The sequence below is a fragment of the Typopeltis vanoorti genome, chromosome 10 (genome assembly GCF_054136105.1).
Source record: "Typopeltis vanoorti isolate ZY-2024b chromosome 10, IOZ_Tvanoo_1.0, whole genome shotgun sequence".
NCBI classification, from domain to species: domain Eukaryota; kingdom Metazoa; phylum Arthropoda; class Arachnida; order Uropygi; family Thelyphonidae; genus Typopeltis; species Typopeltis vanoorti.
In genome coordinates this window covers 28,328,689-28,355,089 of record NC_143558.1, presented here as the reverse complement: position 1 = coordinate 28,355,089, position 26,401 = coordinate 28,328,689, and the positions used below count along the sequence as shown (strand labels likewise).

The 26,401-nt window shown below is 34.1% G+C and overlaps 1 protein-coding gene across 3 annotated transcripts in view; it reads left to right on the top strand.

Annotated features, from left to right (window-relative positions):
- LOC150102273 (signal recognition particle 14 kDa protein-like) overlaps window positions 1-26,401 on the top strand; it is an 84,495-nt gene that overhangs the window by 15,406 nt on the left and 42,688 nt on the right. Inside the window, exon 5 of one of the 3 annotated variants that reach the window (XM_090399546.1) lies at window positions 7,266-7,437. The exons of the other annotated variants lie outside the window; for them this stretch is intronic. Coding sequence (XP_090255672.1) covers window positions 7,266-7,349 — 84 coding nt within the window. The 3' untranslated portion in view covers window positions 7,350-7,437. Of the gene's footprint in view, window positions 1-7,265; window positions 7,438-26,401 lie in introns of those variants that run through there. 3 annotated transcript variants of the gene reach the window in all.

The following is a 26,401-nucleotide window of genomic DNA, read 5'->3' as shown; positions in this document are numbered from 1 at the left end:
GATTAGCTCTGCTAACAATGTTAAGTTCTTTCCTAATATGATACTGTCATTGATACCATTTGTGCAGGACTGTCATATCTGTGATCTCTGGTCTTTGATCAAGAGTTTTATTTCTAATCCAGCTCTCAGTTCTATAAGTTAAAATTGGATATTTTAATATCAAAATAAAATAATATTGCTTTCCTTAATTGTATTATTAAGGAAACTTATTTCTTTATTTCTAATCCAGCTCTCAGTTCCATAAGTTAAAATTGGATATTTTAATATCAAAATAAAATAATATTGCTTTCCTTAATTGTATTATTAAGGAAGCTGATATTATGCTGTTATTGAGATTAGCAACATGAAGCTCGGTTCTTTGCATATTTATTATTAGCCTTATACCGAGAGACTTTATAAGTCCCTTTAGCATTAAACCTTGTGAAGTCATATTTATAGCTGGATAGTATATGTAATGTCTAATAAATGTGTTTCAAGTTGGTTTTATGTTTGTGAGGAGAAACCTGGAGGAAAAATAACCCTAAGCCACAGTGCCTGTAGGGTTAGTTTTTTTTTTTTTTTTTTTTGGGGGGGGGGGGTGATGAACAGCCAGTAAACCACATTCCAGTAAGTGTCTGCTTTATGAGATATCCCTTACTGTGACATCTGTATTACAAGTATTGTGATTTTTCCTTTGGAATGTGTTAAAATTGTGGTCAAATCAACTTGACCATGATTTTCCGAGCTAGACTTTTCTAGTTGAAATGGGTGCAATTTCATATCTCTTATTAGCAATAATTATGTATACTGAAACTAAACAATGTCATACCATAAAATAAATATTAAACAGAAATGTGTACTCACTGTACTTTTTCACAGCCAGCAAATTTTTTGGATAACTGTGTTTGTGTTAATATTTCATTTTTGAAGTTTTCAGAAAAAAAATTTACATTTAAATTTTGTTAATTTTTTTCCCTTTCTTTTTTAAAATCCAAGGGTAATTTTTTAAAGTTTTCTTGAAAAAGGAAAGTTCACAAAAACATTTTTTAAACATATTCTTTATTAGAACACTATCTGTATATTTACATGTATCATTATAATAGCAACTTCAGATAATTTTATAAGGAAAAAAACTGATCTCCATTGCTATTTTGATTGCAACTATTTTTTTGGACACAGTTAATCACAGGAAGCAGACACCCACCATACTGAGAAAGTACAACTGTGATCAAACTGATACTTATAACACAAAATTCACCACCCATATTATCTAAGGAAAAATCACAAGTATTGTGATTTTTCCTTTGGAATGTGTTAAAATTGTGGTCAAATCAACTTGACCATGATTTTCCGAGCTAGACTTTTCTAGTTGAAATGGGTGCAATTTCATATCTCTTATTAGCAATAATTATGTATACTGAAACTAAACAATGTCATACCATAAAATAAATATTAAACAGAAATGTGTACTCACTGTACTTTTTCACAGCCAGCAAATTTTTTGGATAACTGTGTTTGTGTTAATATTTCATTTTTGAAGTTTTCAGAAAAAAAATTTACATTTAAATTTTGTTAATTTTTTTCCCTTTCTTTTTTAAAATCCAAGGGTAATTTTTTAAAGTTTTCTTGAAAAAGGAAAGTTCACAAAAACATTTTTTAAACATATTCTTTATTAGAACACTATCTGTATATTTACATGTATCATTATAATAGCAACTTCAGATAATTTTATAAGGAAAAAAACTGATCTCCATTGCTATTTTGATTGCAACTATTTTTTTGGACACAGTTAATCACAGGAAGCAGACACCCACCATACTGAGAAAGTACAACTGTGATCAAACTGATACTTATAACACAAAATTCACCACCCATATTATCATTACTCATTTGATAATATTATCAAAAGTGGTCCTGGAAGGAATGGTAGAGGGAATGAGGAATGCAAAGAATTACTTGGAGCAGCAATCTTAAGAACTGGACATATCTTACATACGAGGAATATGCAACGAAGGCACAGGAACAAAGTTGGTGGAGAGACATAGTAGCCAACCTCCTGGATGGAGACAACATGATGATTATCATTACTATTATTATTATATGGTATTTCCATGGAGTGTGGAGTCTCATCGTGGGCGATGCAAAATATTATACGACAAAACCTATCACACCTCTCCTTAAACTCATTCCCTATTAGGGAATGAGTTTTAGATGTGATAGGTCACAATTCTGGCAATCCATTCCACTCATTCACCACTCTCCATACAAAAAAATCTAGTCTGCACTCTCTTATACATCTTCCACAGGTGATCCCTAGTTCTCTATTTGTCGTATATTGAAAATTTCCTTTGCATCAATTTTATAAAACCCCTTTAATATCTTAAGAGTTTGTCATGTCCCCCTCTTTTCTGCCTATCAACTAAACCAAGAAATTCAGGTGACCAAATCTGTGCACCATAGTCAAGATGCAGTTGAGTCATTCATTGCCTTATAAAGAGAGATAATAACTTCTCTATCTTTGCTTGTGTGTTTTTCAACATCTAAGTAATCCTTTGAGATAATCCTATTTAATCCTATTTTATCAAATTTTGCAATATGCCCTCTGAACTTCCACTATGTCCACAGCCTCATCAATTTCCTGCAATCCAGTACCACTAATATATGATATGATATGGTATGTAACCTCTTTGACCCGAAGTGCATAACCTTACATTTTGCAACATTAAATTGACAATCATTATCTTTTGTCCATAATGCCAATTTATTTAAATCATCCTGCAGGATATAGATATCATCTCTCCAATTTTGCATCATCAGCAAACAACTGGATATCCCCTTTAAATCTTTCCCTATATCATTGATATCCAAATTAAATACTGGACGTACAAAACCCTGAGGTACTCCACTAGTCACACTCATTCTCTTAGATTCCACTTCACCATATACTACTCTCTGGTGTCTGTCTGTTAGACCCCCCCATCCATGCTAATAGCTTCACATCCATTTCCATTTATAACTTTTGTGATAGTTTTCCATGTGGTATTCTGTCAAATGCCTTTGCAAAGTCCAAGTATCATGATGTAGCCATTTCCTTTATCCAGTTCTCATCATCATCAAATTCCTGACATGTACCCTCAAGGGGTGTACAGGATATGATAGTAAAAAAAATCAGCTTATGCCTTTTTATTTCCGTATACGGGGAATAGGCGAGACCATTTAGCTCTATCTAACTTTTGGAGACTGAGTGGGCAGTTCGATCTCCACTGGTACCAATCAGAGATAGATGGCCCAAGGCTATCACTAATTAAACAGTACACAGTGAAGAGAGACGACTCAAATGTGCCGCCATCTCGTGGTTCCTAACCCTAACACAATATATTTAATGTCTGAAATAATGTGGGTTCTACGGTCGATTTTCTTGAGTTTACGGGACAAAAAACCCGCTTGCCCGTGCCAGAGATCGACTAACTCGGGAACCGGCCGAAAAGGCTTAGAAAAATTTCCTCTAGTCGCCGACTAGACTCGAAACCAAGTCTTCCTTCATGCGGCCAAGTGCCGTGGTGTGCAAACGCCACATCCACTGAGCTACACAGGCTCTGTGCATGTGGCATTTTTAAAATTTACATCATTACTAATTTCCTATCTACAATTTTCCTCCAAATCAGTCTGTTACTTGTCAAGACTCCAACATTATCAGATCTTATATTTCTATCATCTAAGGCACTTTGTACCGTATCAATCCACCTATATCTTGGTCTTCCTCTGGGTCGTTTTCCTGCCAACCTTGCAGAGAACACTTGTTTTGCTAATCTTTCCTCTCCCATTCTGTTTAAGTGACCATACCACCTGAGATTAGCTCTGCTAACGCATTCATGGAATGCGACAATGTCAAGTTCTTTCCTAATATCCTCGTTTTTAATATGATATTGCCATTGATGCCATCTGTTCATGCCTATAATCTTCCTCAGGACTCTCATATCTGCAGTCTCTAGTCTTTGGTCAAGTGTTTTACTTCTGACCCAGCTCTCAGATCCATAAGTTAAAACTGGTTTGAACACTGTCTTGTATACAGCTAATTTAGTGTTCCGACTAATTTCTCTCTTATTCCATACGAATTTATTCAATTGACTTCCTACCACACCAGCTTTGTTGATTCTGTTATCTACTTCCATATTTAATTTGCCATCTTCAGTAAAAATCGTGCCTAAGTAGCTGAAATGTTTTACTTGTTCTGCAGGTTCCCTGTTCACAAGACAGTTGACATTTTCAGTGATTCTACCTATTTTCATTGTCTTTGTCTTTTTATTGCTGACCTTCATACCATACCTATTACAACAGTTATTCAATTTAGTCAGAGAATCTTGCAGACTTGTAGCGGATTTATTTAGAAGTATAACATCATCAGCATAAAGCAAAGAGCTGACATTAACATCTCCAATTTTGATATCATGTTTAATACTACTTTCCTTCATAATGTGATCCATATAGATAATGAATAACAGAGGGGATAATGTACATCCTTGTCTCACACCAGATTTAACATTAAATCATCTTCCTGTACTTCCTTCAATTCTAACTGCTGACTTACAGCTCAAATAAAGACTAAGTATTGCTTGATATAATGTCCCATCGACACCATATAACTGCAGCGTATTGAATAGCTTCTGTCTTGGCACCTTGTCATATGCCTTTTCCAGATCGACAAAACTTAAATACAGATCCAGTTCTGCTGTCAATTTATAAAATATTTTAAAATGTCACTTTATTAGAAAAGAAATTCTATATATGAAATATATAGAATAGCTTTCATTTTCTCACATTCTTTTTTTTTCATTAAATTTTTTTTTTTTCCATATATACTTATACACATACAGATAACAATATTGATTTTGAGAGTTAGCAATGAAGCACTCTCCAAACCTTACCAAGTTATGATTATGCTTACCAAAAATTTGGGAGATAATTATTTTAAGTTCATCCTTCAGCATGAAAAAAAAAAAAAAAAAAAATTAAACTGTTGTATAACCCTGATAAAATGACAGTACTTTTATCCACTGCAATTTTGCACTGTTTCACAATTATGCAAGATGGACAGAGAAATGGGGAGATGGAAATGAGACAAAGTCTCATTTCAGTGGTCAAATTACTCTTCCATTCTTCTGATCTAATAACAGAAATAATTCTTTTATTGGAATGAGTACTTTTATTCCACACTCCACAAAATCCATAGCCAAATCCTGGTTTTCCAACACTTATGCCAAAGCAGTCCAAGCGAAAAATTCAGCAACTGCACAATGGCTCAAGTCAAAAACTCCAGTCTCTCACTCAGCTTATACTACAACTCATAACTTAAAAAAAAAAAAAATCTTTGACGCACTAAGCTCATTTCCTGTCCAAATGGTGCTTCCATGTTTATACCTCTTACATGGTGGAATGGTACGATTGCAACATCTCAAAGATAAAGTAGCCTCCGGGCATCTGTTTTTTACCTCCAGTTCCCATAGATTACTAAAGCAGATCTCCACTATTTTGTCCACTAGATAAAAGCTTGAAAGCAAGCTTTTATCTAGCTTACTCTTAAAAAGGGGAGATAAGGCAACATCAAAATATCACCCTATTGCTCTGAGCTCAACACTCTCAAAAATAATGGAAAAGGTCATCAACAGCAAAACTGCTTCATTACTTGGAGACTCACCAATTAGTGATCACCAACAATGAATTCTGCCATTTTCATTCCACAAAAAGATCTCCTAGCCAACCTCACCCACCTGTGATGCAGGCCATGGAAAAGTTCAGGAAAACTAAAGTGGTTGCTCTTGATATTGCCAAGGCATTTGATTGAATCTTCTTCTTACCAAACTATCATCTTATGGTTCCTCTTTCATTTTGTGAATGGATTGTCTACTTCCTTTTTGGTCATTCAATGTAAGTTATGTTGGATAGTTTCCTCATATTTTTCAATCAATGCTGGTGTATCCCAGGGCTCTGAGCTAATCGGATACACTTTTCCTCCTATATATCCAGTCCTATTCTATTCACTGATCAACTGTACTCCACTCCTCTTTTTCATGTTAAAAAATCTTGTACTGCTCAGTAATTCATGCTTCAAGATCTTTAATCAGTGCCTTAAACACTGATCTTCTTACTATTCTCAAGTGGGGGTGAGAATAACCTGAATAATCTAAAAGGTGCTTTTGTTTCATTTTTCATAAGAAAGACCATCAACCAGGATCAGTTTTCTCTTCTTGGGTTAACTTTCACATCTAACCTATCTTGGCACAAACATATCAGATTCTTAGCCTCCAAAAACTTGGCATTTATTCTTTTTCTTTGTTCCAAATAGTACTTCTTTCCTGCTTGACTCCTCAGACTTTATGAAGCTCAAATATTCTCGACCTTAGAATACCGTTTCTTCATTTGGGGTGGTGCACCTAGGATCTCTCTCTCTCAGAATGCTTGATTGTATTCAGAAGAGTAGTTTGCTTAACTAATGATCCCTCCTCTCTGACTAACTTTCTCCAGCTTCTTTTGTAGACATTATATAGATATTGAGATATATAGATAGATATTTGTAGATATTGCTGCATTGTCTGTGGGTGATTCTCCACTGAACTAGCCACTACCATCTATCCACTTTCCTCTAATCATGTACAAACACAAGCAGTTATGATCAACACCCATATACAGTTTGGCTCCAAACTTATTGAACCAACTTCTTTTCCTTGTTCATTCTCCCACACCTCTGCTCTTTGGAACAGTTTTCCTCATACTGTTTTCCCCAATGACTACAATCTTCAGGTCTTCAAAAAACACAAATTTCTTTTTTTCTTTCCAACTGCTTGCCCACACTGTTGTGTCATGTGTGGGGTGATATATATAAACACCTGTCATCTCCTTCCTTATTAGAATAATCAATGACCATCAATTTGGATGGTTACTGATTATTCAGATTCTATTGATGTTGCTTGTAGTGTGTTTTCTCTTATTCACTTGAACAGGCTGAATAGATTGCCATGAAAAGATTTTAGATAAACTCATCTATGGTATGTCTTTGGTATTTAGGTTGCAAGTTTCCTTTCTAGCTGTACAATACTGGATAGATCCTTATACTTTTAAGTTCCAAACTGATACTAGAGCTTATCAGTTCTGTTCTTTCCTTCTCTTTCCAACCTGTAACTTACATACTGTATCAGATTGGTATATGAAGTTTTACAACCTATTGCATGTCTTTGTGTGACTGATATAAACATTAATATTAATAAGCCTACAATAACTTATATTTACAGGCCTATGCCAATATTTTAAAAGGAAATATGGATGGCTTAAAGAGAGATAAAAAGAAAGCTGTAAAGGCAAAAGCTACACAATAAAAGATGTGGAATACAATATAAAAGAATACAACTGGAAATTAAAATTTTTGTTGTAAATAATGAATAAAGACTTATATTTGCCATCTAAGTGTTTTTGTAAAAATTAATAAAATTTTCTATACCTAGAATTATATTTACCTTCAAGTATCAAGAAATCTCGAATTTCTACTTTTGTTGGCATTACAAAACAAAGTAGTTGCTATTTCAATGTAGAATTAATTTTGTACCTAAATAGCAATAGTTGTTGTGCAGGTAGAAAATTCCATCCTATTCAAGCTTTGTTCACAAATCACTAAATAAATAACAACCCAACTGAAGAAGCAGATCTAGAAAGGTGGGATTATAATGTCCCCCCCCCCCCCCCACACACACAGATTTACACAGCTGCAGTTTTGGATTAACTAGACAGACATTTTTGTTTAAAGGAGGAAATACATACTTAAGGATAATAATTAAAAACTTTATTTAACTCTTAAATTATTAAACCAATATTTTGCCTAGGGCACTAAAATATTCACTATACATGTGCGTGCATGCATGCAGGCAGGATCAAGTTATAACTGGTGCCTTTAATAGGTGCAGTGACAATCTTGCTTGCTCAGCTTTAAGTCTCAAGATGATAGCCTTCCAAATTTTTGGAAGGCTATCATCAAATGTGAGACAGTCACATTTGTTTACATTCTAAGAATGTTGTAGCGTGTGGCAAATTCTAGAAATAGTCTCTCAGATTTTTTTTCCATTGGATGCAGTGTTTGGTAATAATGGACAACTTTTCTGTTCCTCCAGATAGATGTTGTGTTTTTCCAGTTTGTCTAAAGTATCTTTATTTACGAGGGTGGTCTGAAAAGTTCTCAGCCTCGACCATAGATGGCAATGCTATCGGAAAGATTTTTTTTTTTCTAAGTTGGTACATCTGTCATAAGCATCCATGTGAAATTGCAGGTCATTCTATCAAATAGTTTGTTTTATATATACAGCTTTTGAAGGGATACAGGCAATACTTTTGCCTGTATCCCTTGAAATGGATAAAATTGAGTATCATGCAGTTATAAAATTCTTGGTAAAAGAAGGTTTAACGCCAAAAGAAATGCATTCAAAGTTCATAAAAGTTTATGGGCACTCTTCTCCTTTGTTTTCAACAATTAAGAAATGGGCTGCCAAGTTTAAACATGGCCGTACCATCCTTGAAGATGATCCATGTGAAGGATGTCCAAAAAAGTGTAATAACACCAGAAATCATTGATCAAGTGCAAGATATGGAATTGGATGTCTGGCAAGTCAAAGTGCATGAAATTGCTGAGACTATAGGCATTTCAAAAGAACGTGTAGGATATATTTTGCATGAAGAATTGCAAATGAAAAAGCTTTGCACAAGATTGGTGCTGCGCTTGCTCACAGCAGATCAAAAACACACTCGCATGAAAATCTTTGAACAGTGTTTGGAGCGTTTTAACAAGAATAAAACTGATTTTGTGTGTCGATTTATTACTATGGATGAGACTTGGATTCACCATTACACACCAGAATCCAAACAGCAGTCAAAACAGTGGACAGAAGCCGGTTATTCAATACCAAAGAAGACAAAGTTGTTTCCATCAGCAGGAAAGGTCATGGCATTGGTGTTTTGGGAAGCTAAAGGCATTTTGTTTATTAATTATCTTGAAAAGGATAAAACAATAACCAGGGAATATTATTCTGATTTTTTAACCAGACTAGATGAAAAAATTCGTGAGAAAAGACCCGTTTTGCAGAATAAAAAAATCATCTTTCATCAGGACAATGCACCTGCCCACAAAGGTGTTTTGGAAATGGGAAAATTAAGGGATCTGCACTATGAATTGTTGGAACATTCACCCTAATCCTTAGATTTAGCTCCCTCTGACTTCAATCTCTTCCCAAAACTAAAACTCTTCCTCGCTGGTCAGCATTTTTCTTCGAATCAAGAGGTGATTGCAGCTGTAATCATTGCAGGTGTTTTGCAGATCTTACTGAGAACCGCTACAGGGATGGGATAATGGCGCTGGAATAAATGTATTAGTCTTAAGGGAGATATGTTGAAAAATAAAAATAATTTTGAAATTCTAAATTCGTTTTTTTCATTGATAGGCCGAGAACTTTTCAGACCATCCTCGTATAAACAAGAAATGTTACAGTTTTGTATACTTAAGTTTTGTAGACCTGCAAAAGGCATACGACAAGGTGCCAAAAGAAAAGCTGTATTGTGTCAATGGGGCATTATATCAAGCAATACTTAGTCTTTATTTGAGTTGTAAGTCAGCAGTTAGAATTAAAGTACTGGAAGATAGTTTGATATTAAATCTGGTCAAACAAGGATGTACATTATCCCCTGTTCCTCATTATTTATATGAATAACATTATGAAGGAAAGTGGTATTAAACCTGATATCAAAATTGGAGATCTCAGCTCTATATTTTATGCAGATGATGTTATACTTTTAAATAAATCCAGTATACAAGTCTGCAATTTTCCCTGATTCAATTGAATAACTGTTGTAATAAATTCGGTATGAAAATCAGCAATAGCAAGACAATGATGATGAAAATACGCAGAAACATTGAAAATATCAACTGCATTGTGAATGGAGAACCTATAGAACAAATAAAATATTTCAGCTACTTAAGCACAATTTTTAATGAAGACTAAATTAAATATGGAAATAGACAACAGAATCAATGCAGTTGATATTTTCAATGTCTTTGTCTTGTTATTGTTGATTTTCATACTAAATTTATCACAATAGTTATTCAATTTAGTCAGGGAATCTTGCAGACTTGTACTAGATTTATTTAAAAGTATAACATCATCTACATAAAGTAAAGAGCTGAGATTAACATCTCCAATTTTGATATCAGGTTCTCAGGACTTTCATATTAATTTGATATGAAAGTCCTGAGAAAGATTAGGGGTGTGAACAGATGGCATCAATGGTAACATCATATTAAAAATGAGGATATATTGGGCAAGAACTTGATATTGTTAGCATCCAGGAACGTATTAACAGAGTTAATCTCAGGTGGTACGGTCACTTAAACAGAATGGGAGAGGAAAGATTAGCAAAACAAGTGTTCTCTGCCAGGTTGGTAGGAAAAAGACCCAATGGAAGATCGAGATATATATATAGGTGGATTCATACAGTAAAATGTGCTTTAGAAGACAGAAATATAAGATCCGACAATGTTGGAGTCTTGACAGAATAATAGATTGATTTGGAGGAAAATTGTTGATAAGAAGTTAGTAAGTTCTTCATGTAGTACTATCATAATATCCTGTACACCCCTTGAGGATAAATGTCAGGAATTTGATGATGAAGAAGGAATGCCACAGACACCAGGATGATTTAGATGATGGAGAGGATCTTTTGGTGAGCAGATATGGGTATCTGATTTTTGGTATGGCTTAAAGGAAGCTGTATATCTTTTAAGAAAGTGAGAATTTTTTTTTCTGAGGGGTGCCATGACAGTATGAGATTGCAGTATAATCCAGATTAGGGAGGGATTGGAAGGTAGGCAGAGAGTTCTATTGATACAAGGGGAATGTAATCCATTTCAGTGGAGAGACTAGTATAGTTGGGCTAGTATGGTTCTATTTACTGTGATAATATCCTACTACTTGGAGGGATGAATGTGTGGTGTGATGTGATGGAACAATGGCTTACCTCTTTAAAAAATCAACAGAATTCTCTCTCTCTACTCTCCAAACCCAATCCCTTCCTCAAAATGTGGATCACAAAAAATTCATTTTTCCCTTACTTCTGAGGCACTCTAGGAAAAAAAAAATTTCACACATTCTTAAAAGATATAACATAACACAGATTTCCTTTAAGCCATACCAAAAATTACCTACTCTTATCTGCTCACCAAAAGATCTTCATTATTTAGATCATCCTTGGTGTCCATAGTATTCTTTGCTCCTGCAAATTAATACACTGTGGACAAAATGGAGGAACAATCAATGGCTGGATGAACACACTCTGTCGATTACCAAAAATTTGGGAGACCTTCAGCTGAACGAGCAAGGTCTCATCACCATACCCATAGAGGGCACAGTTAACACTGTAGGATCTTACTTTTTGGCTCTTGTTTGTTCTGTGTTTGTCTTCCTGCATGTGCATAGCGTACATCTTTGTGCCTATGACCAAAGCAAAATATTGATTTAATAATTTAACTAAATAAAGTTAATTATTATCCCTAGACACGTTTCCTCCTTAAACAAAGTTGTGGGTAATAATTAATGTCTTAAACATCCATACTGTGCCAGAAATTGCCAATAAAAACATGATGCATCAAACTGGCAATCATTTGCAAACGACTTACAAGAATTTCAAAATATAGAGAAATTTATGACAGCATAAAAAAATTAAATTAATACAACAAACTATTGAAAAGTTTCAACTAAAGACCCATTGGCAGAATGCTATGTTGTGCTAAAATAAATTCACTATAACAAACTATTTGTATGGCCCTATGAGTTTATTATAGTAAGTCAACTGTATTAGTACCTTCGAGAGGTTAAACTTTAAATTATGCATTTTTATTTAGGATGGCCTTCATTGTCAAGGATTGTTAATACAAATAATATTTTAAACATCAAATGGTTTTGATTTATGCATGGTCAAATTAAATATAGTTGGAAGCAAAGATGTGCAAGGCAGTAACTGAAATAAAAAATATTCAAGATAATTTACCCTACAGCAAAGCATATTAGATGTTTTTATATATGTAAAACAATGATATTACCTTGCTTGGAAAGAGATCTAAGTATAAATCTTAATGGAAAGAATTTTATATAGGCCTTTTTAGACTGAATAAGGTACAGGTGAATCTCACTACAACAAACATAAAAAAATATTCACTTATTCTCACTAACTACTAAAAAAAGGCAAAAGGCTTGATCAAATCCTTATAGATACAGTGCTAGAATAAATGCACTATGGCAAACTATCCACCATAAAAAATGTTGAAAGTTTTTCAACTTGGTTATATTATAAATTCAAGATGCCAAGAAATTATATTCTTGGTTTAATCCTTTATCCAAGTATAAGCAAACAAAGTTTGCATGTGAAGTAATTTCATGACTGGGAAACTCATACCTGCTATATAGAGTAATGGCATTATACATATCCATAAGGATATGTCCTTTGCACTATGGGATACCAAGGAAAGTGACATGATGTCATTAGCCTCTATATATGAGTTGCACAGTCTTGAAATTACTTCACGCACAAACTTTGTTTGCTTACACTTGGATAAAGGATTAAAACAAGAATATAATTTCTTGGCATCTTTAATTTATAGAATAACCAGTGGAAAAACTTTCAACATCTGTCTCTAATCCAGAGTATTTTAGTAATAAGATGTAACACCTTTTGGCTACTTGTATATGGAAATATGACTTCTGCATTACTTCAGAGTCTGGCTCCCACTGATGAGACCTCGATAAAGGTCAAAACCGGTTGGAAGCTTGGGTGATGAATGGCAATGCTGTAGCCCATGAAGTTTTAACTGAGGCTCGGCTGTTGCTGTCACCCAGGGCCTGAGTGGGGGTAAAAACAAATGGCAATGCCGTAGCCCATGAAGTTAACTGAGGCATGACTGTTGTGCCTCAGATGAGCGGCTCTGCTCGGTGGGGGGGAGGGGTGGGGGGAGTCTGCGATGGTATAGAGCTAACCGTGTCTCAGTGGTAGGGTGAGCCTGTTATTGAGGGGAACAACGCTGAGTTTCTGAATTTTTGATCCTGTGGGTCGCTCATCACTGGGTGATCCAGGGCAGGACCGGCGCATAGTATTTTTCTTGTATGTGCGATTAATGTTCGGCACCTTTCCAAAAAAGTTTTTTTTAATAAAGTGTGAATAAAACGAACAGGAAATGAAAAACAAATGAAAACCGATTTACAGTATACAGTATAATGTTACCTACGGATTAGTCCTGCTTATACAAATTTTTTCTCAAGTTATATAAATTTTCAAAATAATATAAAATAGTAATATAAAGTTAAGAGATTTATTCAAATATTCTTTACATTATTTATGCTAAAAGGGATTTGTCTGACTTTCATTTTAGCGAAATCCTGTCACAGTACATCAATGTTGATGGACTGAGCAATATTATTTTCTATTGAAATTGTGCCAAACCATTTAGTTTTTCTTGACTCATGCTTGATCGCAGGTAGTTCTTTATTAATTGTAATTTAGAAAATGTTCTCTCTCCCTTAGCAAATGAAACGGACAAAGTCAATAGTATTCTCAATGCAATCAGTGAATTTGCAAAGAGTTCTTCAAGCTTGTTGTTATAAATCCAGTTCAAAACCATTTCTGGTGTACTATTTTCTTCAGTTTTTCTAGATAATATTTTCAGCTCTATTTGCAGTTCTTCTGCTTCGGTGTCCTTGTTTTCTTTGTCACTTAATGCTTTTTCTAATGAACTACATTTTTCTTCCAATTGTTGGTCTTCCATGTTATCACATTCTGTAATGTACAAAATTTCAAAGTGCTCCAAAATGCTCCTTCATTGAAGTAATTGCAGTTGTGAACAAAATATCGAAAAATTTGGTTTGGAATTTCCTTTTTGCATCAACGGGCTGCATGGTATCTGGTTCCTCATCAAAGAATTTCTTTCTCTTTCAGATCCGATTATCTAACTCAGGACTAAAATTGTCTGTTAAATCCACATCTATTGCGATGCCTTTTGCTTGGGAAATATAATTTTTGAAGGAATCTTCAGAGTTATGGGAAATAAGAAATTCAGTTGTCCTTTTCAATGAATTTTAAATCAGCAGTTGCTGCTGATTTAACATTCATGCTTTGTGATTGTAATAACTTGCTTGTACAATTGATTTCTGTAAGTACGTCGTGCCAGATCATTAATCCACAAATGAATTCAAAACTATCTAATTTTGATGTGATTGATTCCGCTGTTATACGTGTAAGTGAATCTTTTTCCAATTGAACGACTTTTTTTAACGCAGAAAAAATACCTTTCAATCCGGTCTTCAAAGCACTAACAGCATTAACATGGCTTTCCCATCTAGTATCGCTTAACAATTTCACTGTCAATTTACAACACATGGAGACTGAAAAATATGCCAATGCTTTGTCGATCCCAAGAAAAACTTGTAAATTATTTGAATGGTTAAAAAAAATTAACAATTTCAATAGCTTCATTTACTGCATCAACAACGACTAAATTTAAGGAATGGCAGACACATGGAATGAAAAACGCTCTTGGATTGATATTTGCAATTTGACACTGCACACAGTTTCTTTTACCTTGCATGTGACTCCATTGTGGTAGCCTTGACCACGAAGATTCATAATAGATAAATCATTTTGTTTCAAAGAATTTAAAATTTCTTCGGTCATCTTTACTCCAGTTGTTTTTACAATGTTAATAAATTCCAAAAAACTTTGTTTAATTTCCACATTGGCATTGTGACCCTCAGCTGCTTTTTCGATGTCGACGTAACGCACAACAGTGGACATCTGTTCTTTATGACTTTGATCAGGTGTACAATCCACAATAATTGAGAAATACATTGCATTTTTGACCATGTCCAAAATCTATCTGTTGTAGCTTTGGCGATCAATAAAATAATTTCCTTCTGGATATCTTTTCCCAAGCAATGAGTCGTGTGTGGATTTTCTATTGCCTGTTTTACATGTTTTTCTAAGAATGGATAAATTTTGAGAACAACTCGACCAACTTTAAAAATTTACCATTATTTTTGGTGAATAATTTATCCGAAGACCCTCTAAATGCCATATTTTCTGAGGCCATCGTTAAAATAATTGAAATTATTCTCTTCAGCACTTCATCCCAATGTTTTACTTCACTCAAATAGAATTTGTTCGTCAAAGAATCAACAGTTTGACCACCAGAAAGTCCACTTTCTGGTGGTCAAACTCCGTCCACTTTCCATAACAATCAAAATGCTGAGTGCTTCGTTCATGTCTCTTCAAAATCAACGTCATGTGTCCCCAGTCATTTGTGCCGATCTTTGCTAAGGTAAATTCATCGCTACTAAATATTTTGCAACAAAAACAGAACACACTATCTAATTTGGTTGAATATACAAGCCATGTTCTATCCACTAATTCACCATTTGCTGTTTTTCGTTGGAAATATATTTTGCTAAATGATCACCCAACACGGTCTTTCGGATAATGTTTAATGTTAGCTCGTCTTGGCCCTTTCAGCACTGTCTTTTCAATTTGAAAATTCTGTACGTTTTCTGGCCAATCCGCTATGTTTTCAAGATCAGAATAGATAGTCATCTCCACAGCACTCATCTCTACATCCGCTATTTGAACATTCTCTTTCAAACACTACGTCGGTTGAGTTCCCATCATCCTGTTTAGTTGTGTTTGTACCAGTATTTGATTCAATCTTAACACAAGTTTCATCAGTTTCAGCTCCAGGTCTCACAATGGTTACAATTCCACCATCATGCTTAAGCTCACTTGTGTCCATCGGTTCGATAGTGTGAATAGAATTATTCTTGTCTTGCCCATCTTGCAGAAAACTATGCAGTTCTTTGATTCCTTAATTGCTCTATCAGCCTCTTTTCTCGATTTTTTTTATTCTGCCAACCAGACAATTTTCTCTTTTGATCCATATTTCAGGCGAAGTGGATTACCTGGGTTTTTTGGAAAATTTAAAAATGGGTAAATGATATAATCACGTAATCACAAGAAAGAAATTTATTTAACCAAATATTTCGGTCTGGAAATAGCAGACCATCGTCGGTGGTATTACAAGAACAGTTTAAAAAATATACAAGCTAGAATACTAACAATAGATCGTTGAAATTAGAACATGCCGCGTGATGTTATATCACTAAGTATGAAACGAAATATTTTGAAGTAGAAACATGATTGAATTTGCTATTAAAAAAAAAAAAAAAAAAAAAAAAAAAAAAAAAAAAAAATTAATGAGTAATCTTGATTAGGCTTTCCCAGATTTTTGATATAGATATGCAGTCATTACGATTCAGGTTGGGATGATGGAGCAAGGCCTCCACGCTTTCCTTGAACAAACGTTCGAACCTGTAACGGGATCTATGTAAGAGGCGCGTCTTGGACCAAAGGATGCTGTGGTCAGTTTCAATCCCGTGTTGAGCCAAACCAGACTTTTCAGGTTTATTGTGAAGAATGGATGATTGATGTTCTTAGATTCTTTTTTCAAGAGAACGTCCAGTCTGTCCAAAGTAAGAGAGATCACAGTTGCAAGGAATTTGATAAACTCCAGGAAGAGATAAAGTTGAGCGTTTGTCTTTAGGAGAAGGAAAATGAGAAGACAATTTGTTAATAGGAGAATCAATGCAATCTACTATTGGACGAAGAGGATAGTCAATCTTATGGATTTTTGGAAGGCCATAAAATTGAAAGACTTAAAACTCATTTTGCAAGACCTCCTAGATTTTATGGCCTTCCAAAAATCCATAAGATTGACTATCCTCTTCGTCCAATAGTAGATTGCATTGATTCTCCTACTTACCGTATAGCCAAATATCTAGCTAAATTACTGAAATCTTACATTGGCAACTCGAGTTCTTTTTTAAAAAACTCCTCAGATTTCTTAGAAAAATTAAAAGATGTCTCATTACAACCTACAGATCTTATGGTTAGTTTTGATATAGAATCTTTATACACCAATGTACCTTTTAAGGAAACTTTAAAACTACTTGCTGACATCTTTCCTCAAGATATTATAAAACTATTCGATTTCGTTATACATTCTGGTTATTTCATATGTCAAAACAAATTTTATAGCCAAGTAGAAGGAACAGCCATGGGAAGTCCTCTTTCTCCAGCTTTAGCCAACTTTTATTTAGAACATTTAGAAAAAGTCCTCTTCACATCTAGTTTCCCTCTACCATCTTTTTGGGTAAGATATATAGATGACATATTTGCTATTTGGCCTCACAGTAAAAACACTTTATCTTCCTTTTTAACCAGTATTCATTCCTTACATCATCGCATAAAGTTTACTATGGAATTAGAAGAAAACAACCAGTTATCTTTTTTAGACGTTCTCCTCATCCGATCATCTTCAAATATTCTTACAACTACAGTATACAGGAAACCAACATTCACAGGTCGTTATATTCTGAAAGAATCAGCCCATCATCCATGTCATAAAACAGGAATTATAAAATGTCTCATCAAAAGAGCCAAAACTAATTGTTCTACTTTTGATTATCTACAGAAAGAACTTTCTACTATCCAGCAACACATGAAACTCAATGGCTTTTCTGAAAAAAGTATTCAACGTCTTCTTACATCTTAAAATCCTCCACAAAACAACAAAGATTCAATTCGTCGAGTACCTATTCCTTATATCTCCGGTATTTCAGAACCTATCGCAAGAATTTTGAAGAAATATGATTTAACAGCTACGTATTCTCCTATTAACAAATTGTCTTCTCATTTTCCTTCTCCTAAAGACAAACGCTCAACTTTATCTCTTCCTGGAGTTTATCAAATTCCTTGCAACTGTGATCTCTCTTACTTTGGACAGACTGGACGTTCTCTTGAAAAAAGAATCCAAGAACATCAATCATCCATTCTTCACAATAAACCTGAAAAGTCTGGTTTGGCTCAACACGGGATTGAAACTGACCACAGCATCCTTTGGTCCAAGACGCGCCTCTTACATAGATCCCGTTACAGGTTCGAACGTTTGTTCAAGGAAAGCGTGGAGGCCTTGCTCCATCATCCCAACCTGAATCGTAATGACTGCATATCTATATCAAAAATCTGGGAAAGCCTAATCAAGATTACTCATTAATTTTTTTTTTTTTTTTTTTTTTTTTTTTTTTTTTTTTTTTTTAATAGCAAATTCAATCATGTTTCTACTTCAAAATATTTCGTTTCATACTTAGTGATATAACATCACGCGGCATGTTCTAATTTCAACGATCTATTGTTAGTATTCTAGCTTGTATATTTTTTAAACTGTTCTTGTAATACCACCGACGATGGTCTGCTATTTCCAGACCGAAATATTTGGTTAAATAAATATCTTTCTTGTGATTACGTGATTATATCATTCAGTCTTATGTCGCAAATATCCTTAAAACAACAAATTAAAAATGGGTACAAAAATTAGACAATAATAAAATTATGAAAAATGCAAGAAATATTTTTTATTAAAATAACATAAATTTGAAAATAAAGATAAAATTACTGTCTTTTAAAAATTTAAGAACGAAAAATATTGATTGGTATTAGATGTTATATTGGTGTTTTATTAAAATCTTTATTGTTCATTAAATATTAAACAATGTGAAAACCTCCCAGAGCTTGTACCCAAGCACTATTTTTGAGGTTCTATAAGGAAGATAAGTCCCTTGGAATATTGCTTTGGCAAAGTTCTGGGAGGTTTTCACAAACATTTATCCTATATTTTCTATTAATTCATAATTTTTTAAAATTTTAAATTCTTCTAATGAAAACATCAACCCTAAGGGTTGGACCTTTAACTCATATTTGAAAATTTCAAAAAACCCAGGAATTCCACTTCACCCCATATTTCTACAAATCTTTTTTAACCTAGTTACATAGGTACATTTCTTCTAAAGCAAGTGAAATATCCTACCTTTAACTGTTGTGGGGGGGGGGGGGGCTACAACAGTTCTAGCCAGAAGTGGCTGAATTTTAACAGGATTCCATTTGGCCTGCACAAGCAATAATAAAAACTTAATGAGGAGGAAAAGAATAATATAAAGTGAGCAAGTTTATATCTAACCTAATGAATACCATAGTAGTTAAAAATTTCTGCTGTTATAACTATTAAAATTTTCAAAGTCGCATAATGCGTTTTATTGAAGGTGTACAGTAATCGCGTAAATACACATCAACAAAATGAAAGCAATATTGTAATAGAATGAAAATCTTAATCTAACATTTTCAGATAAAGGCAAAAATTGATATAGTGACAAAGGTCAAATGCTTAACTTTGTATGGATGCTTAGACTTTCATGTTTTTGTTTCTTGAAGAAAAACACAGAAGTAATAAATAACTTTTTATTAAACTGATATTTTGTCTTAGTCATCAAGGCATTTTTAAATAACTATTACATCCCTTTGAGCCACAGGCAAAAAAATATAAAATACTCATTGATTTGGTCTAACAAATGTGAAATCAACTATTATATTTTGATGAAATTGCACAAATGAAGACATCGATATTAAGCAAATAAATTAAAATGGATGCCATTTTGAGATATTTGGAAGTTATAACAGTATATCAGACTTCTCAAATTAAATTTATAATTCATGTGCTGTAGCTTTTAATCTGTGTTTGAGAGTGAGCATTTTGCAGCATTGTAAAATGGCAACTAGTTAATTTTCATTATAGAAGACTTTTTCTATAGAGTCCATAGGAATGGTTTGTTATAGTGGATAGTTTGTAATAGTGAATTTCTTTTACCTGCAGGGCTTTGGTCAGAACAAAAGGAGGGATATCATAGCAAATGATTCAATGCACAGGCTGTGTAGAAAAACTAGCAACGTGTGTGTGTGTATAATTTTAGATGTGTGGAGTGGTGTGATAACATTAAAGACTTGTATAGGAAGGATGGCCTGCTCTTGAATGGATTTGGCATCAAGAGCCAGGAGAAACTATTTCTTGGAGTGAGACTTAATGGAATAGGGAAATAGATCATCCTAGGAGGAATGGCAAGAATATGTGTGCAAGTTCAGCTATAGTATATGCAGACATGACAATGATATAAATGCAATTGAGCATGGTTATAAATTTGGTAAAGAAGTGGAAATATAAGTTTTGGATTCTGGCATTAAGTGTATCTGGGGAGGGCAAAAATATAAAATTGTCCAAATGAGTCAAGCAGACTACAGATGCAAGTATAAAAAATATAAAATTGTCCAAATGAGTCAAGCAGACTACAGATGCAAGTATAAGAAAAAGCCAAGTGGTAACTTAAGTCAATAAACAAATTGCCAGGAGCATCACAAACAAAGGGGTTGAGTTTGTTGCTATGGTAAATATGTTGGGGCCTAAGATTGTTGGCATCAGAGAAACCTGGCTACCAGTGTCTGATGTAACTAGGATTGAGTGTAAAGGGTATGATATTTTTAGAAGCACAAAACAGAGAGGGCTATTACTAATACTATCTGATGATTTGAGTCCAGTTAGAGTAAAAACATGAGCACAGTAATAGTAATAATATTCCATGCAGCAATAAGTTTGAGACTATCTGGTTTGAAGTGGCAGCTAACAAGATGAAATATAACATATATATAACCTGAAATATAACAGGTGGAGAATCGTTACAGATTTGGTGGTTCAGTTGCTGGGGAGGATGAAATGCATCACTAAAATTACCCTGATGGTACTAAGCAAGTAATTGGTGATTGGATAGCAGAGAAAACTCATGATAAGAATGAAGGAAAATTTATTGAGCTGTTGCAAGAACTTTTTTAAGTGGTATGTGAAAGAATCAGAGACAAAGGTCAAAGAGTGTTAGTTTTGATCACTGTGTCAGAAGGTGTCTTAAGTTAAGAATATGATTGTTTTGCCACCAGTTGGAGACAGTGATCATGCTGTACTGACCTGGGAAGTAGCCCAGCCCGAGTTGAACTTTGCTGTAACAAACACAGACATAATGAGATCATGGCTGTAATGAGCAAAAAATAAAAAAACGCCATGATTTTAATTCACAATTAAGATCTGTACTACTTCCAAGCATGTTTAAATCTAACTTACATCAGAAATAGCATTTTGAATTTGGAAGGGGAGTGATAGTGCTGTATGTGAATGCCATAAGCTAATTCTTTTCATAATTTTGAGGTTTAGTGTTCTCAAAAAAAGTGAATCCATGTACTTTTTTTTATTTTGAGAAAATATTTTTTAAAAATTAAAAAATATGCCATGAAAACATTTAATTTCCCAGAAATCTTTTTTCTTACTAAAAAAAAAAAAAAAGAGGAATAAAAATTGTGTATAGCTACTACTCCTTCATCACTGATAAAGAAACCAGCGAGTGTCAGAAGTGTGCACCCACAAAATGTAAACCTATAATACAGTAAATAGAATAAGGATTTTTTTCCCCTATGATTAATTATATATATATACATATATACAGACAATTCTCTTTTTACACAGCCTTTTTTTTTACGCAGTTTCGAAATATATACAGGCAATTCTCTTTTTTCAAGGTTTAGAAAACAAAAGCAATTCTATTTTTACAATAGTATATTTTGATTTTACACGGTTCAAATGGCACTTAGTTTTAATATTTCTGTTTGAATTCAATTCTGTTAAAAATGGTATTTCAAATTATCATTTCCTAGAATGGTACATATGTACTTAAACGTGAATTTTTGGGACCCCCCCCTCAATGTTTTAAATATTAGGGATTACTCTACGCTACATAATGTAGACAAAAAATGCCAAGCAGAACTTATATAGTGAAATCACGATCTGTAGCTGCTTTAAAGCAGCTAAGGATTGTGTGACTCTACTATTTTGCAGCAATGCTTCAGGAGATTGTATATTATTATTACCCAAGACCCCCATGGAGTCAAAGACTCATCTAGGAGGTCCTTTTATCATACATACAGCTCATCATACCACCTTAAACACACACTCAAATTCTCTGTAGACACCACACTCTCATTCACGGCATTTCAATCATTCACAACTCTGCATGCAAAAAACCTGCTTCTCATTCCCCTGCTCACATCCTCCTTATACCTCTGGTTCTCCCCTGATCTCCCAACTGTTTTCTGTAGAACCTCTCCAACACTGATAGTATAACTACCCTTATTAACTTGTAGGTCTCTCTCATATCTCCCCTCTTTCTCCTATCCACTAGACTCTGTAAATTGCATCTTCTCAACTTTCCTCATATTTGACATTCCAGAAACTACCTTAGTCAGTCGCCTCTGGACCCTTTTCAACATCTGTCTTTTTGAAAACCAGGTGACCAAATCTGTGCACAGTAGTCCATGTGTGGCCTAATCAAAGCTTTATACAATGGAACAAGAATGTCTCTACTTCTACTAGTCAGTGTCCTCTGCATCATTCCCAGAAGTCTTTGTGTTGTCCTAACAATTTTGGCAATTAAAACCATTACTCATTAATCGATCCCTAAGACCACAGACAATGAAAGGTATGGATTTTAGCACATTACCAGTGCACTGAAGGGCAAATAAAAAAAAAATGGTTGGGTTACAAAAGAAATTTTTAATGAATGGTTCCATCAATGTTTTGTTCAATCAAACGCTGTTTGATGTAAAAAATCTGGACTTTAAAGTCCAGATTTTTTACATCAAATTTTTTTACACCAGATTTTATATATGAGGGTTCTGAAAAGTTCTCAGCCTAACAATGAAAAAACGAATTTATAATTTCAAAATTTTTATTTTTCAACATAATCTCAGAGAAGGAGTTGCATTACTATAGAGAAGGAGATACATACACAGAGAAGGAGTTGCATTACTAATTGAAAAGAAACTTACTCAGTAATTGAAATAAACCTAGTGTCTCCTAGAATAATAACAGCCAAACTTCAAGCAAAAGAAAAAGGTCAAACAAAATAATCCAAATATATGCACCAGACAGTAACCATTCAGAGGAAGAAATAGAAAATTTCTATGAAGAACTACAACAGGAAATAGATAATCCCAAAAATAGAGAACTCATGATAGTGATGGGAGATTTTAATGTTAAAATAGGACAGTTCACAGCAGACAAAAAAGATGTGATGGGGAAATTTGGATACGGAGAGCTTAACGACAGAGGAGAACAATTACTCCACTTCTATAAAGCAAACGATCTAATGATTACAAACACATTGTTCTATCAACGCCCTAATAATAAATATACATGGATATCCCCAGATGGTAATATAAAGAACTGCATAGATTATATCATTATAAACAAACAATGGAAAAGATCAGTAAATAATGTACGAACATTAAGGAGTTTTGATTTTGACACTGACCACGAAATATTAACTGCCAAAGTGAAGATAAAATTCAACACGAAAAATAATATCAGAAAAGAAGAAAACATCAACCTATCAAAACTAAAAGATAGCTCAAGCAGAAGTCGATTTTTAGAACAGATGTGCTTGAAATTAAAACCCTCCATCTTACAGAACAGCGGAAAATACTGGGAAGAAGGAAAAATAGTGTTATCAATTGCAAAAGACACTCTAGGTTCCAAACCCAAAATAAACAAACAGTGGATAACCCAAGAAATCATAACTACCATAGAAGAGAAAAGAGAGGCCAAGATACTTGTAAACCAACAAAACAATGAAGAGAATAGAGAAAAATACAGAGCACTAAAAAATAAAGTTGATAACCTATGCAAAAAAGCCAAAGAAAAATGGTTAGAAGAAAAAGCTAAGAAATGCCAAGAAGCATACCAACAAAACAACCTAAAAGTCTTCCATGATACTGTAAGAGAAATTACAGAGGAATTCTCAGCAAAAGCAGTAACAATGATAAACAACAAGATGACTGAAACCGGGAATATCGAATATATAAGAAAAATCTGGTCAAACTATTTTAAGACTATCTTCCACCAAGGAAACAAAACTGCAATGCCAACAATAGAAGAAAATAATGATCACCCAAAAATTTTACAAGAAGTTAGATGCACAATAAAACAGATGAAAAACAATAAAGCACCAGGCATTGATACTATCCCTACTGAACTGTGGTCATATGGAGGCAGCATATCAATAGTATATTTAACAACCCTATTCAATAAAATACTACAAACAGGAGAGATCCCAGATGACTGGAGAACTGGAAAGATCATCCCAATATACAAGAAAGGAGACAAAAGAGACTGCAGAAATTACAGACCAATCAATTTACTCCCTCACACCTATAAAATATTCATAAGAATTATACAAAATAGATTAAAAAACACCTACGAAGAAATGATAGGCATAGAACAAGCTGGTTTCCGAGGAAACTATTCAACAATAGACCAAATTTTCACATTGCACCAACTAGCAGAGCTCAGCTGGGAAGACCATAAAGAACTATACTGTTGTTTTGTGGACTTTAAACAAGCTTTCGATAACATCAACAGAGAAATCCTTAAAATTCTACTAGAAAAAGCAATAGACAAATATATAATATAGTTTCTGATAAAATATTACTCTAAGACAAATGCAATAATTAAAAAGGACACGCTCACAACAGAACCCATAGAGATCCAAAAAGGAGTAATGCAAGGATGCCCATTATCCCCATGCCTATTCAACATATATCTAGAAGAAGTTGTAAAGAAAGCAATAGACAATGAGCCTGGAATCAATGTCAACGGTTTAAACATAAATAATATCAAATATGCAGATGATCTCATCCTTCTTACAAGAACCCCAAATGAACTACAAAGTTGATCAACAAGCTAAACGAAACCTGTAAAACATATGACATGACAATAAATATACAAAAGACAAAAGTGATGAAAATAGGGAGGAACAAAACTACCATCTCAGCCACCCTAAACGGAGAACAAGTAGACAACTTCATATACCTTGCATCAAAACTAACAGAAACAATAGATGAACTCAAAACAATCAAACGCAGAATAGCAATAGGATGGACCACCATGGGAAAATTACAGAAAATCTGGAAAACAAACAAGATATCTAAACAAGCCAAAATCAAATTATATGAAGCAATAATTACCAACAGTCATCTATGGAGCAGAAGCGTGGACAGTTAAAAAAAGAGAGGAGAAAAAACTGCTGGCATTTGAAATGAAATGCTTAAGAAAAATAAATAGAACGAGTTGGATAGAAAAGAAAACAAACATCACAGTCAGACAAGAACTATTGTATAAAAAGACAATAATAGAAAAATTAGAAAACAACTGAGATGGTTTGGACACACTGTACGCATGGATGCAGACAGACTTCCTAACGACCTAATCAATACTTTTCCAACTGAAAAAAGAAGACCTGGAAGACCAAGAATTACCTGACTGAAATTAATAAAGAACATCTCGGGATGCAGAACATATAAGGAACTTTTTCGAACAGCAAGGAATAGAGAAGACTGGAAGATTCTGCTCAAGAGAAGACTCAACCCGTCTTAGACGGAAGAGAAGAAGAACATAATCTCCCTTAAGACTGCTCCAGAACCATTATCCTGTCTCTGCAGTGGTTCTCAGTAAGATCTGCAAAATACCCCTCTACAGCTGCAATCACCTTTTGATTTGAAGAAAAACGCTGACCAGTGAGGAAGAGTTTTAGTTTTGGGAAGAGATAGAAGTCAGAGGGAGCCAAATTGGAGGATGTTCCAACAATTCATAGTGCAGATCCCTTAATTTTCCCATTGCCAAAACACCTTTGTGGACAGGTGCATTGTCCTGATGAAAGGCAATTTTTTTTCTTCTGCAAGTCAGGTCTTTTCTAACGAATTTTTTTCATCTAGTCTGGTTAAAAGATCAGAATAATATTCCCCGGTTATTGTTTTACTCTTTTCAAGATAATTAATAAATAAAATGCCTTTAGTATCCCAAAACACAAATGCCATGACCTTTCCTGCTGATGGAACAGACTTTGTCTTTTTTGGCACTAAACAACTGGTTTCTGTCCACTGCTTTGGCTGCTGTTTGGATTCTGGTGTATAATGGTGAATCCAAGTCTCATCCATAGTAATAAATCGACACACAAAATCAGTTTTATTCTTGCAGGCGTAGACTTCTGGGGCTAATTTTTCAAAAGACATATTTCGGTGATTACACCACATTTTTTATTATTCAGTTATACAACATACTGAAATAATAGTTCCCGCCCAGTTTCGTAAATCGTAGGATTTACATCTTCAGGGGTAAATAGTATAACTTAAAGTTTAAACAAGAGAAATTAACAAATACAAATCATAACCCTCTGGCTATTCATAAACTCAAATAACAGAATGCAGATATAAAATGTTATTGATGTTGAATAATACTGGATGATGTCACGTGTTCTTGTTCATACACTCCAAGCTCAGATTGAGGTAGATTTTTTATTAGAGCTGACCACACTTGATGGAG